Source organism: Limanda limanda, chromosome 10 (assembly GCF_963576545.1).
Source record: "Limanda limanda chromosome 10, fLimLim1.1, whole genome shotgun sequence".
NCBI lineage: Eukaryota > Metazoa > Chordata > Actinopteri > Pleuronectiformes > Pleuronectidae > Limanda > Limanda limanda.
In genome coordinates this window covers 11,644,318-11,665,106 of record NC_083645.1, presented here as the reverse complement: position 1 = coordinate 11,665,106, position 20,789 = coordinate 11,644,318, and the positions used below count along the sequence as shown (strand labels likewise).

The 20,789-nt window shown below is 42.7% G+C and overlaps 1 protein-coding gene across 1 annotated transcript in view; it reads right to left on the bottom strand.

The window, feature by feature from the left end:
* The window catches only part of flt4 (fms related receptor tyrosine kinase 4), a 46,195-nt gene that overhangs the window by 15,438 nt on the left and 9,968 nt on the right, over positions 1-20,789 (bottom strand). The window contains exons 2-12 of the mRNA XM_061079689.1: positions 13,316-13,412; positions 11,425-11,699; positions 8,697-8,842; positions 8,404-8,569; positions 6,855-6,994; positions 6,610-6,781; positions 5,257-5,374; positions 4,871-5,055; positions 3,479-3,644; positions 1,306-1,441; positions 626-734 (exon numbers count right to left, since the gene is read on the bottom strand). Coding sequence (XP_060935672.1) covers positions 626-734; positions 1,306-1,441; positions 3,479-3,644; positions 4,871-5,055; positions 5,257-5,374; positions 6,610-6,781; positions 6,855-6,994; positions 8,404-8,569; positions 8,697-8,842; positions 11,425-11,699; positions 13,316-13,412 — 1,710 coding nt within the window. The remainder of the gene's footprint in view (positions 1-625; positions 735-1,305; positions 1,442-3,478; positions 3,645-4,870; positions 5,056-5,256; positions 5,375-6,609; positions 6,782-6,854; positions 6,995-8,403; positions 8,570-8,696; positions 8,843-11,424; positions 11,700-13,315; positions 13,413-20,789) is intronic.

Sequence of the window (20,789 nt, the reverse complement as noted above, 5' to 3'; positions counted from 1 at the left end):
AACCAACGCACGCACCAGGAATCCCCTTAAACACGCCAGATTTTATTCATCAAGATCCATGAATCTTTCTCTGGGAATTCAATGAAAATGCTGAAGTAAATTCAGCATTCAAAACATTCCTTCATCTCCTCTCTGATCAGGATTGAAGCGAAAAACAAATGGACGGAGGTGAAAACATAACCTCCTTGGCAGAGGAAACACTAATTACATTGCAGAGTCCCTGTTACTCTGGGTAACCTGCAGACCAACCTCACTGTGAGCAACTATTTCTTCAGCAGGGCCGGACATGCAGAGATGCCGCAGCCCCAACAACATTAATCACAGTGATTTTCTTCTTTTTTTTGATACTGAAGTTTATTAACCTTTAGTTCAAAACTCAGCTTTTTCGTCAATATGGACTAAATTAAAAAAAACTTGTAGTTCTAGTTTACCTGGAGCAGTGGTTGAGTTTGTTTTTAGCTCAGGCTGCAGCCTCTGGGCTTATTCGATAATCAATGCATGTCCTACTGGGGAAACTACAAGTAATGTTGGGTTTGAATATGTTTGAATCCAATTTTCTAATGCTGTGAGCACCAGGAATCTAAAAACATTAGAGGGGTCTTTGAGGGGGCCCCAGCACACTCACTGGTCACATAGAAGTAGATCAGCCGCTCATCCTTGCCGACCCTGTTCTCGGCCGAGCACTTGTACATGACGGAGACGCTGGCGTTGCGGATCTGAAGCCTGCTCACTATCTGTGGGGTGACAGAGGGTGGAGGAGATTATCATTCTCCTGGAAGAAACACGCATGTTTTAAAAAGGAGGAACGGTCGGCTGTCGTGTAATTCTTTGTGAGCTGACACAGAAAAGATGTTGTGCTGACGGGCCAACGAGAAGGGAACTCATTCAGGTGTGACTGAAAAAACATCAGGGCGTGTGTGTGTGTGTGTGTATGTGTGTATGTGTGTGTATGTCCTCATGTGGTAATTTGGCAGGCATGTGTGTTGCATGTGTGTCTGGGTGTGTTTAGAACCAGTCCCCACAGGAAGTCTGCAGAGGAAGACTGCTCTAAATATTTCGACTGTGGAAATGGCTCTTGATTGACAAATTTTGTTATGGAGCTCAGAATTTGGGAAGCTTACATAAAAACATCACAGTTCATGGATGAGTCCACTTACATAAAATATATTTTTATCCAGATTGTGCCCTGATCGCATTCTGTCATTCTTTTACAGAAACTCACATCCTACGATCATACATTCATATTCTGATATTATTAATGTGCAAATAAGAAGTGACAGAGACAATCAAATGGCCTCGATGAACCTTTTCTCGCCCGTCCACCACTTCCACGGACGTGTCGATAGCCTCGATTTCATTCATTGCGTTTTCCGAGTTAATGTCCTGCCAGTTCTGACAGTCGGCGATCCCGTCACTCCGGCCCTTCCTGTCTCGTCGGACCCTGGAGAGATGGAGAAATGGAGACACACTCGTGACATGTCCCCTCATCGACATGCACAGCAGAGAGTGGGGAGAGGGGGAGAATTCAGAAGCACATCACACCAGACATCCTGGGGTTTTATGAGAAAAAAAATGTTCCGCCACTCTCTGAATTGCATTTCACCACCCTGCATCGGCTCACGACCCAAAGCCAAGGCAATTATGCTGTGTCCTGGCAACTAATGGGAAAAAATACAGTATCAACTGTTATTACGAAGATCCTCAGCGGGAGCATCACAGCAGAGCTAATGAAACACATGAAATTAAATGTTGTTTCGCATTTTCTCCTAAAGGCATAGCTCAGCTCTATTGGGAGGAAAGGGTCAGTTTCATTTAATCCCTTCATAGTTTACAAGCAGTAGGTATTAACCATAAATAACTCAAATTCATTAACAATATACATGAAAATATAATTTTCACTGAGTGAGTGAAATAACAGGTTTTAATCTCCACAATGTTATGGTGTAAAAATCAGGTCATGGCCATAAACAGTGAATAAAGATGGACGACTCATCTCCACTTCTTCACACTATCCAGAAATGAAAAAATATCTCCAATACGAATTCTGCCATCTTGCCCTGATACCGTCATTCGGAGTTATTCTCTGAGAGGTAGCGCTAAACCAATCAGGAGTCAGTCTCAGCCATTTCATCCCGGGGTTGTTGTTTATTGCATCAAATAACAATGTCAGTGTGATAAGATCTACCTAAAATGACTGAAGCTTTGTTTGATAAAAATGTATTTAATATTTTACCTTTTTGTTTAGCTTAATTAAGTCCCAAGGACTGTATATAAAGATGGATGACAAGGCAGCTTTGCCCTGATGACTGGCTGCAGAATAGTTTATAAAGCCCTTCTCCATGTTAGTGGTTGGGACAAGGGCAAAACAAAAAGTCTAAATGTACACAACAAATATTTCTTTTTATTTTGAGGTAGTTCTGTGGGACCTCACTACGACGGCTCCATCCTGATCCCTACAACAAAATTACGTCAAGATAGTACATGTATCTAAGATATTTTTTATTTCAGTGGGAGAAAGTGAGGACGGTTATATTGCAGCCTATGTGTGGTACATTCAACAGGCTGCTGTGACCCCAGACAGATTAGTTTGAAAGTCCTTCACTACCTGTTTGACCATCAAATAAAAAAAGACTTCGATTCTCCTGCACTAGAGAAGGTCAACACAGCCGAGCATCAGTCAGCGCCCACGAAATGTCATATCAGATGTACGGAGCGCAGACAAATCACGAACTGGACAGGAGCCAAAGTTGAGCCCAGCCTGACGCTGCTGTGTGTTTCGGTGTGTACTGTCTGTGAGGACAGGCCGGGCGCCGGGGTGATGTTTGCCCATGTGGAAAGGTCAAAGTAACAGCAATAACTGAAAATGTTGAAATTAAGCCTTTGAAGGAAGATGCTAGACAATGGCCCTAACACTGGACCTTAAAGGAAAAGGGAAGAACTGTAATCTATTTTATATTGCTCGAGATAATCCATTATATCATCTTGTGGGATTCAGCACTGATGGAAAAAAGGGAGTGAAAAAGCCAGAGGGCATTTGTGGGTGTGTGTATATGTTAGAGAGAGAGAGAGAGAAAGAGAGAGAGAGAGAGAGAGAGAGAGAGAGAGAGAGAGAGAGAGAGAGAGAGAGAGAGAGAGAGAGAGAGAGAGAGAGAGGGAAAGAGAGAGAGAGAGAGAGAGAGAGAGAGAGAGCACCTTATTTGTTTGTTTGAATATGTATGTCAGAGAGTATCAGATCGAACCCGCACATTATTTCTTTATGTGCAGCAGGTTCGACATCAATTTACTTCTCCACCTTCTCTTGATCTTTGCTTTCCCTTTGGTCTCCACTGAGCCACTAATTTCACGCTGGCGACTTCTTGTTATTCACGCACTGCATCCCACCCGATCAAACCTGACCTGCTCCCATGTTGGTTATAAAAAGTTTCCAAATAGAAAGAAGTCTGTCCTGAGTTTTGAGTTTGAGAGAAGTTGTTCTTACAGTCTGCTTTGGGTGCTGTTGAGAACACATGGGCCCCAGGCCCTCCACTGCCAGCTGACGTTGGGAGCTGGGAGACCATAGGCGGTGCAGGTCAGAATCTGGCTGCTGCCACTCGGGTACGGACTGGACGGCTCTGCCACTTCTTTCTCATGGATCTGTGGGGGCACTAGGGAAGAGGAGATGCATTTAATTCCTCCATGTGATATTAAGGACCATTGACCTGTCCCAATGTAAAGTATGTTCACACAGACCAGGACAAGTTATCAGTCCTGTTACTTCCACTCATAGATCTTATCCTACATCCATACAAATAAGTTTGAATTTTATAACAGCTCCTAAATGAAAAATCCAGATGAGTGAAGTAAACTCTGTCTATAATAACACACCTGAAAATGCAAATCAAATCACCATTTGCAGTTGGTTACTTATTTGCAGGAAAACACTGCAAACGAGAAACAGCAATGGTAGAAAGCAAATGCGAGGATTTATTTTCTTAAAACAATGATAAGGCAAATCTCTTATGCACAATACATCAGCTAGTGGTTGAGTCATAACTGATCTGATCCGGTCAGGGAGCTAATGCAAGTAACTGCATCATCAGACTTAAACAGGCAGGCACCGTTTCCATTCCATTCCATTTCATTTACCTCAAATAGGTGCATTCAACCATTAGGGTAAAAACCCAGAACAGCAAGAATCAAGTAAGTACAATTTGCTTTAAAAGTGCTTCGGTTAAGTTCAACTAAACTTCATTTTATTTTATTTTTTATAATATAAACACCAGAGCTGATGGTGTTTTTTTAAATATCATTTTCTTAATCAAGGGTTATTCAGAAGAGATGTGTCTTTAGCCTGCGGCAGAAGATGTGTCGATTTTCTGCTGCCTTGATGTCAATGGGGAGCTCGTAACACCAGTCAGGAGCCAGGACAGCAAAAGTTTAAAATGCTGCAAAAGTTTAAAATGCTGCAAAGCTCGTAATACTGTGTGGACACCAGGTGTGAATGTAACAACATTGATGCATTCTGAAAATACAACATATTAGTGTGGATTAAGCCTGAATGTCTGAAAACTATAATGACTACTGCACAAGAAAACAACAGATTAAACCAAAAAGCTTCTGCATATTCTGACCAAATACCTGAAATGTCTGCAAAACTGTTTTTTGCATTGACTACTAAGTGGGAACAACAGTAAAATCAACAGGATCCATTACAATTGAATCCGTCACCATCAATCTTTTCTGTATCTTTTGTCAAAACCTTCATTACTGTGTTTGTAACAACTCCAATATATGTGCCTTGACCTTGACAGTATTGTGACAGGAAAGTTATCTGTTGCACAATTACTGCACACACAACAAATGGCGTGAGTCACACTGACACACTAGTTACCGTTGACGACAAGCGTGATGTTGAGCCTCCTCTCCAGCGCAGCAGCAGGATTTTTCAGCACCACCACATAGATCCCAGAATCCTCCTGACAAACTTCTCTAATCTCCAAAGCATGGTTCAGGTGAATCCTCATCCTCTTCATCTTAAACTCCGGGCGATGGTTCATCAGCTTTCCATCTTTATACCTGGACACATACATACACACACACACACACACACACACACACACACACACACACACACACACACACACACACACACACACACACACACACACACACACACACACACACACACACACACAAACCTCAGCTATGGGATGCCTAATTATGCTTTTTGAATTGGCCCAGAACATTTAATGGATTCAACAGACGGTCTTATCTTACCATTGTGTTTCAGGCGTTGGGTAGGCAGACACATTGACTTGTAATTTGAATGACTTCTGGCCGGCGGTTGCTTCCACCACGGAGCCACTCCGGTAGTCGAGGTCAATAAATGGCCTTTCTGGAGGATGATACATTCACATGCTTTATAAGTCAGCATTGCTTCAAGTCTGAATATCAAAGCTTAACACTCCACAGAAAACCTATTATGCATCAAACATTGTACATTTTCAAAGGGTCGTGACCAAGGGTATGGCACTTAAAGAAGTATTTGTCCAAAAAATGAATAGAAATAAGACACTTCACATATGTGAAGTCCAGTGACTTCTGTATTATTATGAATATTTTATTGCTACATATTTTCTTTCTCTTCTTTTTGGCGGACAGATAATTTTTCTTCATACAAATGAAAAGTTAAAGCAAAGCCCACGGCTCAATTCACTGCTCTGAAGGTAGCAGTAGTTGTTGCGTAGACTAATGGTAACGACTGTTACTCTGTGTTATTGTTTAACTGAATTTAAGTATTCACCAGTAATTGTTCAGCAAGTAACACAGGTCTTCTTTAATACGTTTTCCCCCATGCTAGCTCTGTAGGGTGGCAGTGTCGGCCTGGGGAATAGACTGTATATAAAGGTGGACGTCATGACTGGGTCCCGAAAGTGAAGATAAAGTATTTCTATCACCCCCTGGTGGCCGGCTGCAGTTTCGGTCAAAATCTGACCTCCTCCATGTTACAGGATTGGACATGGACCAAACAAAAAGAGTCTTCAAATACATTTTGCAAAGATGGCTTCTGTCATTTTAGTTAGTCCTTATCACACATATGTTCATCTTTCTGGTAAACTATTTGATTTGAGACTGACTGCTCGAGCGACGGTATCGGCAGGACCTCACTACTGCTGCTCCATGACCCGGGTCACTACTGCACAGACCGGCTCCAGATGCACAAGATGGCTGTGTTTGTATATGGGATATTTGAGGTTCATTTCGGGATAGTGGGAGGAAGTGAGACGCATCGTCCATCTTTATATACAGTCGATGGTCTCTGGTCAATGTCACCACTTTACATTGAAATTGAAGATATCCAGGAAGTTCAAACGACTCATGGAGACTAAAGTCATATTTTTGTTTGCTCTTTGTCTTTAGTGCTATAATGAACAAAAATATACATGAAAGACATCGTAAGCATTATACCTAGTACCTTTTAACCTTTTAGCATGTAGGTCAAAGCCCTCATGTACCGTCTCACTGGCTAATATCTATTTACTATTACTTTAATATGACATTTAGGCCTACTGGGCGATTTGAAATAAAGGGCCAGGTGGTAAATGTGGAGGCTTCAGAGCCGCTTCTTACCGTGAACTATGACCTGAGTTTGCTGGTCTTGAGATCCGCCCATGCTGGTGGCGTTGCAGATGTACGGGCCGGTGTCTGTGACATTCACGCTGGGGATGGTCAGGATGCTGACAACCTCTGTGGCCTGAGACAGAGCTTCACGATAGGGCTTCGGGTCCACCCAACTGTTTTTCTGGCGAGAAGAAAGAGACTCTGAAATGTAGGTTTTCATTTACTTCAGGCAAACGACCGTTGCTGCTACGTACCTGTTTGCCGGGGTACGACCACTGGATGTTCACCCCTGTGTTGAACTCCACCATTGCTGTGCAGTTCAGGGTGAGGGCCTCCCCCACTATCAGCTCCACTGGGTCCTCAGGAAACAGCTTGACATCATAAATCTGAGTTCCTGTCCGGGGGTCAAAAAAAGAAAAAAGGGTGAGGGAGAAACAGAGGGGCAGAGGGAGGAGGACAGTGAGAGAGGTCATGGTGACATCGTCAGCAGTTTTTCCTTCCTCGCTCGACCAGAGGAAATGACTTTCCTCTGGACCACAGGAGCCATCCCACTATAAAAAAAAGTTGTCTGTCACAAGCTGACACTGTTTCCATTCATGTTGCACACTGCACATCAGTGAGGGTAATTAAAGTGGAATACAGCAAAGCCTCAGGAGTCAGGATAAGAGAGAAACGCTAAGAGCTTACAAAGCAGAGCCGAGGTGTCTGATATTCAGTCCACCTCTCTTTGCAGTCACTGGACACACGCTGGTGGAGTCTGTGCAGCCGACTGTGTTGTTCAAATGCTCCATTCATTTTTCTGAGTGAAGCCTCGCTCTCAGTTTCTCCTCTGTCTAATACAGCAGTTAATTCTGGTCAGGGAATGTATGTCCTTTAGCTGTCTGAAGTGAGATGAGACTGATCTCACGCGGAGTTCTCTCCCAATGAGACGTAAAAACCTCGTCTCATCATCTTAATTTCCTACAATTGAATTATATCTCAACGTTTCTTCCTTTCCTTCCTCTTGATTTTCTTTTCTTTTCTTCTTTTCGACATGACATGAAAAGTTTAAGGAATTGATAAGATGAAGTAAAACTCTTCAAATTGACAACGTTAAGGTGTAATTGGCTTAGGGACTGCCATGCAGAGTTATGTAGACACTGTAGACAAGTAAGCCTCTTTCAATAAGGGCACCACCTTAAATCTATAGTTCTGAGTCACACAGTGTTTCTGTAGCTGCTTAAGTTAAACATACAATATGTGCACTACATGAACTCCAGAGGATGTACAGTTTCTCTTAAACATGTGAACAACACAGAAGGAGATTCTCTGCTCAGATGCTTCACAACAACACAGAGATCCCCCCAGTGTGCAGGAGAGTTTTGTGTTCTTTGGTCGGTTTTCTTTTTGGATCTGTTGTGTGTTGGAAACTTCATTCAACACACCCTTCGCTCACAGTGAATCCTGTGGAGGATCTCCTGCTGTGTTCTCGTTCTGTGGACTTTATATACTAGGAGACTGATCGGATAAACTCCAGAAAATGACAGACTGTTTTTCCTTCGTCACACATAATTTGGTCGGCAAGAGTCGGGCAAAGTAACAGGTAAAGCAGATATGAGCTTGCTAAAAGGTGACAAAATCTCTGGGTTTTGTTAGAAACACTTTGGATGATGTAAGTGAACATGTCAACAAAATATGTAACAAGTCAAGTCGTTTTTTTTACATTTTAATGAAGAATTGTTACAAATTATATCTTTAAAGTTTTTATAATTCTCCATATTTTAACACAGGAGACTGAACCCTGTAAATATAGTGTTTTTGTACCTGTTGAGTGGAACAGGTAGTTGGTAGATTGAAAACGTTTCCCGCCCAGAGTAGCGGCACACAAGACTCCAATGAGCATCGGCGTACTGTCGATGTTGTGTTTGGGAACGGACCAGCCCCGCTTGTTGTCCCATGTCATCCCACTCGTCTCCATAGGCAACGGATACTGAAATGATACACGTGCAAACATTTATATAGAAGGAATTGCATGGGTACAAATCGTGAGTTAAATCTCAACTTGACACATTCAGCCGGAGAAAAACCAAGAGGGGAATCTGTGGTGCTGGACAAACCGCGACGAGAGTGACGTTCAGATCCGGCACCGTGACCAGACACGGCACCGTGACGTGCGTGTGGAAGCGGGTGATCAGAATGGCCTCCAGGTCACTTGCTTGGCCTTCCACGTTGCTGCTCCGCCTGAGGAAGGGGTTCTCTGGGTCTGGACGCAGATACAGAAACAGGGATGTGTTAACGCTGACGGCAGCCGGAACAATGGCGGCTATGACAAAAGTTAACTTCATGAACAGACAGACAGATATCTCACAGCTAGGTAATGACACGCACGACACGGACTTTATCATGATTACCGTGTTATGCCGCCGCTCACTCTGTCCTCACACAGTAAATAGCATTAGGCGCCGTTATTACGTGTCAGCTGAGAAACAGACAGCCGAGGGGTTTAATCCTCCAAGATGTGTGCTGCTGGGAAATATCTCTCCTGTGTTTCATCCTTTAAGACCCTGATGTCTCTCGTTTTATCGTCGGAGACTCACAGCTCCTGTCACGCAGAGCTTTTTGATAAACATCACAGACACTGTCACCGATTTACATTGCATCTGTAATCATTACAAAACGTCAATATTCCCACAGCATGAGCGCATTCTGTTAAATTGCTTATCTCCCAGGCTTTCCTGTCACAGGCAGCAACTTTTGTACGACTACAACCTGCCCACTTCTTCTTTTACTATTCCTGCTTTTGTTCCGATAAGCCCTCTATTATTCTCACACTTTCTTCCTGCATCATTTCAAGCTGCTGTATTGGGGGCGTACAAAGGGTCTTATCGAGAGGATTACATTTCTGCCCCGCGGCGACTTCGATATGAGCAGGTAATAGAAATAATACACTCCTCGCAGTGTACGTTTTTCACAATAAATCCCTGGAAGTATTTGACTGCAATTGCTCTCAGAAGAGAAGAGAGATCCAACCTGGGGCAAGACGAGTCTGCAGAGTAGGAGGTATATGAGTGTGTGTGTGTGTGTGTGTTTGTGTGTGTGTGTGTGTGTGTGTGTGTGTGTGTGTGTGTGTGTGTGTGTGTGTGTGTGTGTGTGTGTGTGTGGGTGAAAATGTGTAAGAGGAAGTGTTTATATATTGTGCATCTGCCTGTGTGCGTGCATGCAAGCCAATATAAACTCGCAGTACATTAGTACATTGTTCTACATTCACATGTGTGTTTGAGTGTTCAGAGCACACACGGGGTAAAGGGTCAAGGTCTGCCCGTCTAACTGAATCCACATGCGGCCCTTCTCATCTCCCCACACACTGGGTCCTAATTTACGGCCGCAGTCTCATCTGCTTCTGATCAACCCCCTGGTTAGATCTGTGGAAACTGTTTTGGCACCTTGTCAGCAGGGATAAACAGCCGTTTCACATGAGTGGATCGGTCAGCTGGATACATGACAACCATCAGTCTCTCTATCCCACACCTCCATCTACCTCTCCTCCACAGCACAATCAAACAAATTGAGGAAAAGCGAATATGATGCCCATGAAACCACGGGGTGTCGTACTATTGTGCGGGTCTAATCAGATTTGACGATATCGCAAGTCACATGAAAAGCCCGATGACAAGGTGGGTTGAAAGAGAGTGAGAGATGCTGCTACGTTTCAATATTTATATGTGAATATTATATCCTTTCTCTAATTAGAGAAAGTGAATGAAGTGCTCATTCCTGCCTTTATCAGAGGCTTTCATCTCTAATATCCGAAACATTGCTCCGGCCAGCTTCCAGGGTGCTGCTGAGGCAAAGTCAACAACTTGCACTTCTAATAACGCAGGGGTGGCTTTGTAATTGAAGTCGTATTCAAACAGGAGATGTGTCTCGGTAGGAGCGCCATGGTTTTCTTGTGAGGCTCCCAAGGAAAAGACTAAATGGTCCACATAGGAAGGCCAAAGAGCTGCAGACCAGCACAAGCAGCTGATTAAACACATTCTCCTTAAACACAGCAACAATGACATGGGAATGACATAGCTGGATAAAAAGATCCATCCATCGTCTATTCTACTTATCCTTGGAGGGTCAAGAGGGGGGCTGGCGCCAATCCCTGCTGACAATAGGCGAGAAGCGGGGAAAACCTTGGCCAGGTCCAACAAACAGAGACACACAACCATTCACGCCCACGTTGACACCTTATTTAGAGTCTCTAATTGACACCAGAGGCGACACTTCCGGGAAGAAAACCAGTAGGGACAACATGGGAGAACACGGCAAACTCCACACAGGAAGAGCTGGGAATCTAACTGTTAAACTTCTTGCAGTGCTAGCGATTGTAACACAAACACACAGATTTTACACACAGATTTTAATGTTCTTCACACAAACTAAACGTTGCAAAAACCAGAAATATGAAATGTAGCCTCATGTCATATAAAGGCTGACTAAAGAGCTGCAGCTGTAATACACAGCCACCAACAAACGGTTATAGCTTAGTTAGCAAGAATAACACTTACTACGTTTGCCTTTTTGACAAGCGCTGTGTTATTACACTGAAAATGTTACTGAGACTTTTCTATTGCTCGAAATACATTTCAATGAGCTCGCTAATTGTTTTCATATGAACGACGCTGGAAATAAAAGGTGTTTTTTACCCTCGGAGGAGAGAAATGTCTGTCATGTCCAGAAAACATTTTATGCACTGGACCCTGACACTTTGAAAAATATGAGAAATATTGAAACAGTCCTTAAGGACATATTCAAATGAGTCATCCAGCAGCAAGTGAGTGAGTCATGAGTTCGGCTCACCCCTGATGAAGACGTACACGCTGACGGCGGTGGTGCCGTCGATGATGGCCTTCACATCCTTGTAGTAGCAGCGGTAGTACCCGGTGTCTTTCCCCCATGCGCCGCTCAGGACCAGCCTCTTGCAGTACGGCTGTCCAAGCTGCCCCGGGCACGCGCTGACTAACGCCACCCTCTGCCCGGGGGCCCGGGGGGTCGACAGCTGGGCCTGACGGTCGGTTAGCTCCTGTCCCACCAGGGTCTGATCAGGCCAGGCCCAGGCCAGAGTGTTCTGTCCCCTGAGGAGGTTTTTGAACATATTTTACATTAGAATCAGGGTCAGGATCATAACTCATCATCTACAGGTTTATTTATTTATCATCTTTATTTAATTAAAAGATCCTAGGCATCATGTGTTTCATGTACCTAACAGCTGAGAACAAAGTTTGTGTGTGTGTGTGTGTGTGTGTTTGTGTGTGTGTGTGTGTGTGTGTGTGTGTGTGTGTGTGTGTGTGTGTGTGTGTGTGTGTGTGTGTGTGTGTGTGTGTGTGTGTGTGTGTGTGTGTGTGTGTGTGTGTGCTTGTTTAGTGCTGTGCCACATAAATGCAATAATGGGCGGACATGTTAACCTGGAGGCACTATGAGCGAGATTGAGTAATTGCTGCCTGAAAACCGATAGCTGTGCTTTCACCACCTGCCTCCGCCAACAACTAATGTCCACATATTGCAGACAGTGCAAAAATGTGACGACTGGAAATATCTGCAATAATCACTGAGGACAATGGAAGAATTCTGTGGGTTCTTTTCTAGCCCTCGTGATTAGCGTCCATCTATCGAGAATCTGGAAAATTGCAGACTGGGAAGACTTAGTTGACTAAAATGGAACTGACTTCCTTTCCCTGAAGATCCTCGGGCTCGGTGAAAATTGGAGATTTATATGCAAACAATTATTTAAGACAAGCGTTGGGAGAAGTCCAAATGTATCGACAGCTTTCCAAAGACAGCTTTTTTTTTTGTGGCACAGAAACAAAATGGATAAATGGAATGACATCTTGGCATTGGATAACGGAGATTTCATAAGGATAAAGGACGGTTATTATGAGTGATTTCATATCTCACAGAGACTTGGTTATTACCACTGCTGGCTTTGTTTAAGAACGAAACGTCTTTTTTGTATTTTGGTGTGTGGTTGATTTTAGGATGTCGAATATTGTACATATTTTGAATCCCTCCAAGTAATCCTGTTAGTATGGGAGTCATTAATAAAATTCATGTTACTATTTTCCATCAGAGCACAAAGACAAAAGGCAGTTTTGACAGATTACACAGAGATTCTTGAATAGTATCAAGGAATCACTGGTGCAGGAAGTAGTCAGATCCTTTACTGAAGTAAAAATAACAGTAACATCCTCTATAAAATACTTACAAGTAAAAGAGATGCATTAAACATGTAACTTAAACGTACCGTATGTAAGATTCAGAAAACCCCTTGATATTAATGTCACCAGTGACCGTTAAGTGAACCTCTTGTGCTCGGCAGCCATGAGAGAACAGGTTGGACATCGGCCAAAACAATGTTGTGATGGTCACACTAGTCCTCGGTTTGTTTATTTGACTGGAAAAAAAAAACTTTTGACTTTTACAGTCGCTTGAGGCTTACTATTTCAGATTGGGCTGCAACTAATGATTATTTTCATTATCAATAAGTCTGATTATTACGTTCAACCTATTCACTAAATGTCAGAAAATATCATCATTTGCAAAATGTGCTGTTTTTTTCTCTTGTCTTGTTCTTTAAGGCGAGTAAGTGAAACCATAAAAAAATCCCACACAGCCACTGCAATGTTCTGCATACTGTAAATCTGGTTTTATAGCATTCGTAATTCACACCCACAAACACACACACATACATTACCTGCATGTAATAGTCAGCGTTTCGTAGACTGGAATCACTAAGTCGCCTCTGGAGCTGTCGAGGATGGGTGGAGTCATAGAAAAGCCAATCACCAGACCTGAGGGAGCGAACACGGCATATGCATTAGATTCATATTACACAGGTCACTCAGGACCTAGTGGTTTTGACAGAGCTGCCGGTTAGGCTGTCAAATCTCTGCAACACATCAGAAATCTGAAATGGGACACGACAGCGGCTCAGATAGCATGTTGTTCATTACATTTACAAGCTGGAAGGCAAACAGCGGGTAGAGTGCCCGGTCCCTGGGTGTCTAGCAACACCCAGACAGAGAAGCCACGGCCCACTCTTGAGGCTTCGCTGCTTCGACCTCCTGGACTCCTCCTCCTCTGGAATTGCCACAAAGGACACCGTCCCAGAGTCCCTTAGGGTGCCCATTAGAGCCCAGTAAGACTACACACCTACAGTCTATCATATATAAAGGTTGACCTACACCCCACCTGGATATCATTAGAGATGAAAACACACCGTGTACAGACTGGGGGGGGGGGGGGTGCAGCGGCTTGCTTTATGAGAGCAAATCATTACCATTTTTCACCATCACAGACTCAGTGTAGTGTTTGTCCTGAAAGTGACGGTGATATGTGTTCAGTATTTAATGCACTGTACATTTCCAGCAGGATTATTGTCATTATTATACAGAACAGCTACATTACCATATCAAAGCCTACATTCAATATATGACATTCTTCTAATGAATATTCTCTCCTGTGCAGAAAGAGAAAGGCAGTGCTTGGGGTCAGTTGGCATGTGAGACAGAGAATATTGTTTTTTACATCATTGACTCACACATCTTCAGGCATGTGTAATACAGGCGAGGCAGCAGCAAGAGCCAGTTCACTGTGACCTGGTGCCAATCAAAACCCAGCGTTCTGGACAGCTGCAAGTCTTGTAACAAAACTCATTCCTCCGACACATCCTGCAGCCCAGGGAGCACAATAGAGCAACGCTCTTCTCATGTAAATATTTCCATAATCATGTTTACAGTAAAGGCTGGTCCCAATGGAAGGAGACTCATCGGCCTGGGGCTTCCTCCAATACTGCAAATAGACAGAAACTCAATGTTCAAGAACGTTGTCTTGAATAAAGGGAAGAGACAATATGCAGATTGATGATTATCACAAACCTTTACCCTGCAGGTCAGATCGAAAAGCTTCGATTTGTCCTTCAACCTGTTTTGTGTAAGTTCTAAATGATCTTGAATAAAATTTTGAAACTAACAATTTAGTAGCACTTAAATGGCACTTACTTATAACACTTTGTCATTTTGCTTTATTTTTGAAGAAATTGTACTTTCTTGATTCTTGTTGTTCTGGGTTTGTACCCTCGTGGTTGAATGCACTTATTGTGAGTCGCTTTGGATAAAAGTGTCAGCTAAATGAAATGTTATGTAATAATAGTAATCTACAATGATATTAAATAAGACCGACCATTCTTGTTTGTATGACAGTACTCAGGCCACTTGTCTGCTGCATGGCATTCTTCTACATTGCTCCTGGTTTTGAATGAAATCCTATGTGTTTACTTTTGATTTATATTAAACGTTTTCAATAAAACTGTATTATTAATGACGACCTGCCTCTCGCCCATTCTCAGCTGGGATTGGCTGCAGCTTCCCCCCTGTGACCCTTGAAGGACAGGCGGGATAGATAATGGATGGGTGGATAGATGAATGGATGGATGGGGAAAGCTTAATTTATCAAAATTAAGCTTTCACTTTTGATTAAGTCTTAACTATTAAATTTCCATTTTAGTCCCTTCTCCACTGGTTCAGAAAATCCTACACACAATCCTACCATCTGGCTTTTGTCTGTAATGGGAATGTATACAGTTAGTAATTATCACCTCCAGCTCCGATCAGCAGTGATGGAAACTCGACATCCGGGTGAACGTGCTAATCTCTTCTTCTTCTTTATTTTAGCAGTCAAGATGTGATTTTCTTCATGACATTATGAAGCAAATTAAACATCCAGGTGTTGGCGCCATGATTGGCTGTGTATTTATTGTTTTATATGTCTTGTGAACTAAATGTCAAAGGTTTTTTATTTCCCCTTAATATCATGCAAGATGCAAAACTGGCAAGACAGCAAGGTGAGAGAGCTTCTATCACGGTTGTGATGTCGAACATGACTCTCTGGGGAGGAAAACCCAGAAAGGCTAACCTCTCGGCAATGGGGAAGAAATCAATCACGTTTTTTAGCGGGTTTGCCCGTGCAGGTATATATTAGATTAATTTTACATTTTGAGATATATGCTAATTTTCTCTCTTGCCAAGATGTAGCTGAGAAGATTCATCCCACCGTGAATTCTAAATTCAAAGTTACAACCAGAAGGCGGTTATATAGCTAAGCATATAGATTAGAATCAAGGATAAACCGCCTCACCCCCCAACTCTAAACTCAAACACACTTTATATCTTATTTGTTTTATCCATATGAAACTGAGGCATTGTGTTGTGTGCTGAATGAGTCATATTTTGTATGCATGATGTGCATGATTCCACACTTTACTGTTTGTGTGAGGATTAAACAAAAGCGATAACATTTGTAGAGAGTTTAGATATGAGGATAAGTGGATAGGAGGATTTTCCCAGTTTAAAACCTTTCAACAGGATGTTGTGATATCCCAATCACAACAATTAACGCAAATTCAACCAATTCATGTGAATTCTGTACGACCTTTTTCCTGTGACAGAACGTTGTCCAACTTTTCCTCAAATTTGGTCAATCATCGTAGTTTCCCACATGTTTCACAAATTGAAAGACAAGTATGTCCTAAAGCTAACTTACTCGTTTCTGGTTAAAAAGATTAACACATGTGACATGTCTCACATTTAACAACAAAAATGACAGAGAAATAGTTGCAGTGCAAAACAGTGCATGTCCTGAAGCCTTGTTAATCTCTGCTGGGAATCACAGAGACAACAAAAGCATCAAGCACCATCTGTTTCTATCTGTGTGCGGAGATTAAAAGAGATGCAACGACAATTATTTAAAACCACATACAACCTACAATGTAAGAAATGAGTGGAAGTCCAAGAGCTAATATTGCCGTGCTGATACAAAACAAACATATTGAGGAGTTGTGGCGGTGGGAAGTGGTGGCAGTCGATGACTCTTTCCCAGCTTGGCTCACAGCAGGTTATTCCTTCCCTAAACCTTCACAATTCTATAACTCGTAGCCCCAGAGGAGAAGCAAAGTTCCCCCGACATATTGTCTCGGCTCAGATGTGAACCCGCCTCCAGCTCCAGTCCCATCACCTCCCTGCTGCAACACAACACATCCACTCCTCCTCACACCTGAAATGCTGTGAAGACAAAAACAGGCTGTGCACCGACCCACCCACCCCAAGAGATGTCTTTTGTGTCCGGACAGCTCACATGTTTTCCTTCACACAGACGGAGAGCATGGGAGTTCATCTCCTGGCATCCTGTTGAATCTTTAAGTAGAAGTAGAAGCTGCTTTCACTGAGCTACAGACATTTTCTTGACATTTTCCAGAGGAGCTGTATGTGAGAATGTAAATGTCAAAGTCAGCTGGTCAAATTCCTCAAACCTTTCCTGCCAGCAATAGGAAGTAACCTACAATATCTGGGGGAAATTGAGCCCATGTGAGAATACAGGTGGAAAATGTGTTGTTGACGTATCTAACACGTCACAGACGCAAATCTGAAAATAAACAAAAACATACAAATATCTTTGAATGAAAAAGAGGTGTCATAGAAGTAAAAGATGAAGATGGCAATTTGGAAAGACAACGGAACTCGAGAGCTTTTGGTCTTAAGGGCCAACACCAGTGTTGATATGCAGGACTCTACCCAGATGCCACCTCTTAAAGATCAGATTGTGATGGTTTTGTAATGAAGCGAAAATTATTTAATCCTGTGGATCAGAAAAAAACACTTATTTTAAAGGCAATGACAAATAACCAGTTTTGTCATTGAGAATTTTATAAGTTGGCATCCTCCAGTAACACATCCACAGATCCTGTATAACTTTCTATATTTTTCTACAAACAAATAATTTAAATTTAAAGAGACACTGTAATTTAAACCTATAATCCAAGGACACATGGTTTCATATTATAAGCAGTATCTTCGAGAGCTAACAGGGGGAATCATGGGGAAATGTACCAGACTGAGAGTGATGAGCTCTGTGCTAAATCCTGACTGCAGCTAAGTCACAATGATGGATGCTTCCCTCACAATCTGTTGAGGTACTGCACCCTGACAGACAGAAAGCAAATTATAAACCGTTATTTATTTTTTTATTCACGACTGACTGGCAAACCCCTGAGGGAACAGACTTCAACATGTTTGTATTTGGGAGTCAAACCTACAAGAGAAGCATTTCACCATGAAGGGAAGACAATAGTTTGGCTTTTGGAAATGCAATCAATCCAACACAGGATAGGATCGTCTGATGTGTCTATCACAGTGCAGCTCGAGTGTCAAACACGAGAGGGCAAAGAAGTCTCTACCGTCACGCTGAGTAAAACATTTCATAGATCATTCAAACAGATACAGTTGGTGACAAATGCACCGGTGTACTCCGAGCTAAGCACTCCTGACACGGCCTATTTGCAGGGTGAGTTTGAGGCTAATGTGCGGCACATTACTTGTCAAGACTTTGGGGTCTCTTACACATCGTTTGTCATCCTAAGTAACGTGCTCGTAACTGCCGAGGGAGGTGCCACAAAGTCATAACTTAATGTGCGCGGGGCTACACATGGCCGCGAGCCAAATACAGCTGCCGATGTATCTGCTGTTTGGACACTAGATTGATGAGAGGTGGGAAGAGGGCACCTCCGCGCCCCGCATGCTGTCGGAGACTCTCCTCCTTGATGCTGCGAGTTCTCTCCCCATGTTTCACACTGATGAAAACGCCTGGTGCCAAATGTCAATATCTTCCATATGGATGTGCTACATGATGTTTGCCTCGGTGAGACACCAGACACGACGGCATGTCAGCCTGTCAGCCACATACATGGTTTGAAAAAGTATAATCCCATTAGTAACTGTTTGCATTCTGTCGAATATAATTAGAAGCACACGCCGCTGCGATGTGAAGCGAATGCCAGAGCAAACCAAACACGTCAATTCATGCAAGTTTGCGGCTGATAACGTATCTTGTCATGATAATAAACACATTTTTCTGCCGTGACCTTTCCTGCCTCGCTTCGTGACTGATTGCTTGGACCGTTATCAGTCCGCTGGCTCATTTGTCTCATTGCTCATTTGATAGTGAAGTAAGTGAAATCGTTGACAGTCTCCATATATTGTTGGAAGCGTAGTTCCTGCACAGCAGTCGGAGCCGGAGGCCAGTCAGAGCCAGCAGCGAGTAGGTGGACAGTGAGAAAGCAGAGCTGCTCTCTGCACACAGCGCCGCAACAACATGGTCCAGCTCCGTTTCTCTTTAGTTTACTTTATTGAAGGTCAGGCTTTAGCTCCTTTACACCAGTTTATAGCATTATTGCTGGTAGATTTCCAATGGAGGCTCATCCCTAACAAAATTTTCCATTTTTACATACAGCCACTGCTTTAGATTCATATGAAAGAGCTTGAAAATCAATCCAATCTTTAGTAAACTCTTGAGACGCCCTTGAGTTATTTAATTATTCACAGCGAACAGCTTGTCTGGATTCATTTATTTCAGTGGCAGTGTTGCCCTTGATTGGTAATAAGGGGAGATTGACATGAAAAGTGCCCACTGCATTATCTCCTCATTAACAATGCAACTGTGACAAAACTAAATAAGTGTTGATTGGATGTTAATATATTCTACATTTGCAGACTCTGCTCTTTAGAGGCTGGTTATTGATTTTCAAACTTCAAGCAGGGATCACTGGAGGTCAGTGGCGGCGTTGGAGGTCAGAAAAATACATATAAAAGCTCCAAAAACAGCAGCAGCATACGCAAAGTGGCAGGGAGAAATATAAAGTATACAGCTGTTTTCAGAACTCTGGAAAATGTCTGAAAAACCCTAACCCACAGGCAGGAGGGAAGGACATGGCATAGAAATTCAGCTGCGGAAATTCCTTGTTTTTCTTTACACCATATTGACATCCAGAGTTATTTGTTTTCTTCCAGTCTTGCGTCCGAGGCATGTTCGAAAACACCATCAACATGCCCTCTCGATCGCTCTGTGTTTCCTAGGGGACTGAGGGGAACAGTCGGGAGCAACTAATTGTGACATTTGTTGTCTCACTCACAGGCCCAATGTCTAAAAGTAACACATGTCGCCTTGTTTGTTGAAGATTTGATAACAGGCTAAATCACTTCCATGGACCATTAATGAAATATTTTGTTTTCTGCAGCCATAGCAACATCTGACAGATCAATATCTCAAAAACTCAAATGGTTCGGCTCATTGACAACCATCTTACATATGTGACGACGGGGCAGCGAGCCAAAAACATATTTGAGCTGAGTTCCCTTCGTTTCCCCGTGCATTCCAGCTGGTGGTGCAGAGATAAGCAGCAGCATTTGGATGATTAGCCTACCAACGAAAAAAAGCAACACCCCATTTTAACCAACGAGATAAAAGAAAAATATTAATAGTTGATCTACTCCTGCTTTTATCGTACGATCACACAGGCCTTTTTTTCATGTGTAAAATCCTACAGAGACATAAATGCCTCATTAACAGCCTGTGAATGGAAGTATTATTAATCCTGTTGCCAATTTTCTATGTTTCAAGCACTTGAAATGACTTTATAAACTTTGCGATCTGGCTCATTACGTTCATAATATCTGACGCTCTGATCATTGGGAAATTTTGCAAAACTAATTAAACTCTGACTGGGACAATTGCTGAAGATTAAACTCTTTATATGAAGCTATTTGGTTTGGTTTTAACTAGGGCTGTCAGTTTAACGCGTTATTAACGGCGTTAACGCAAACCCATTTTAACGCCGTCAATTTTTTTAACTCGAGTTAAAGCAGAGCTGCAGCTGCAGCTTCAGTATCTGTGTTCGCCTCCAGTCTGACCTGCTCTCGCTTTTTGTTTTAATATTTCGCCACCTAAACTATATATTTTAAAGCTATTGTAGCGTCCCACAGGACACGGAACTTCTTCGTGGTTTAGTAACTGGTATTTTCCTCTACACGAACATGTGCACCTCTCGCTGTTACTCCGTCACTCGCAGACATCAACACTTCACTTCCTCATTGATCCCCGATCCCCCCATCCTATTGGTCCAAACAGTCACATGTCCCACCCAGACCCCTTCAGTGACCGTCAGACATCAGAGCGCTCCTTCAACAGTGTTTTACTGAGCATACGTCAAAACCAAACATAAACATAAACCCAGTCCGTTACACTATTAGGCTGCAGCTATATGTTTTTATTTATTTAAAAATAGGGTACTTCTTATTTCATACATTTTCCACAAATAAGGGGAGGACTCAAATAGCCCT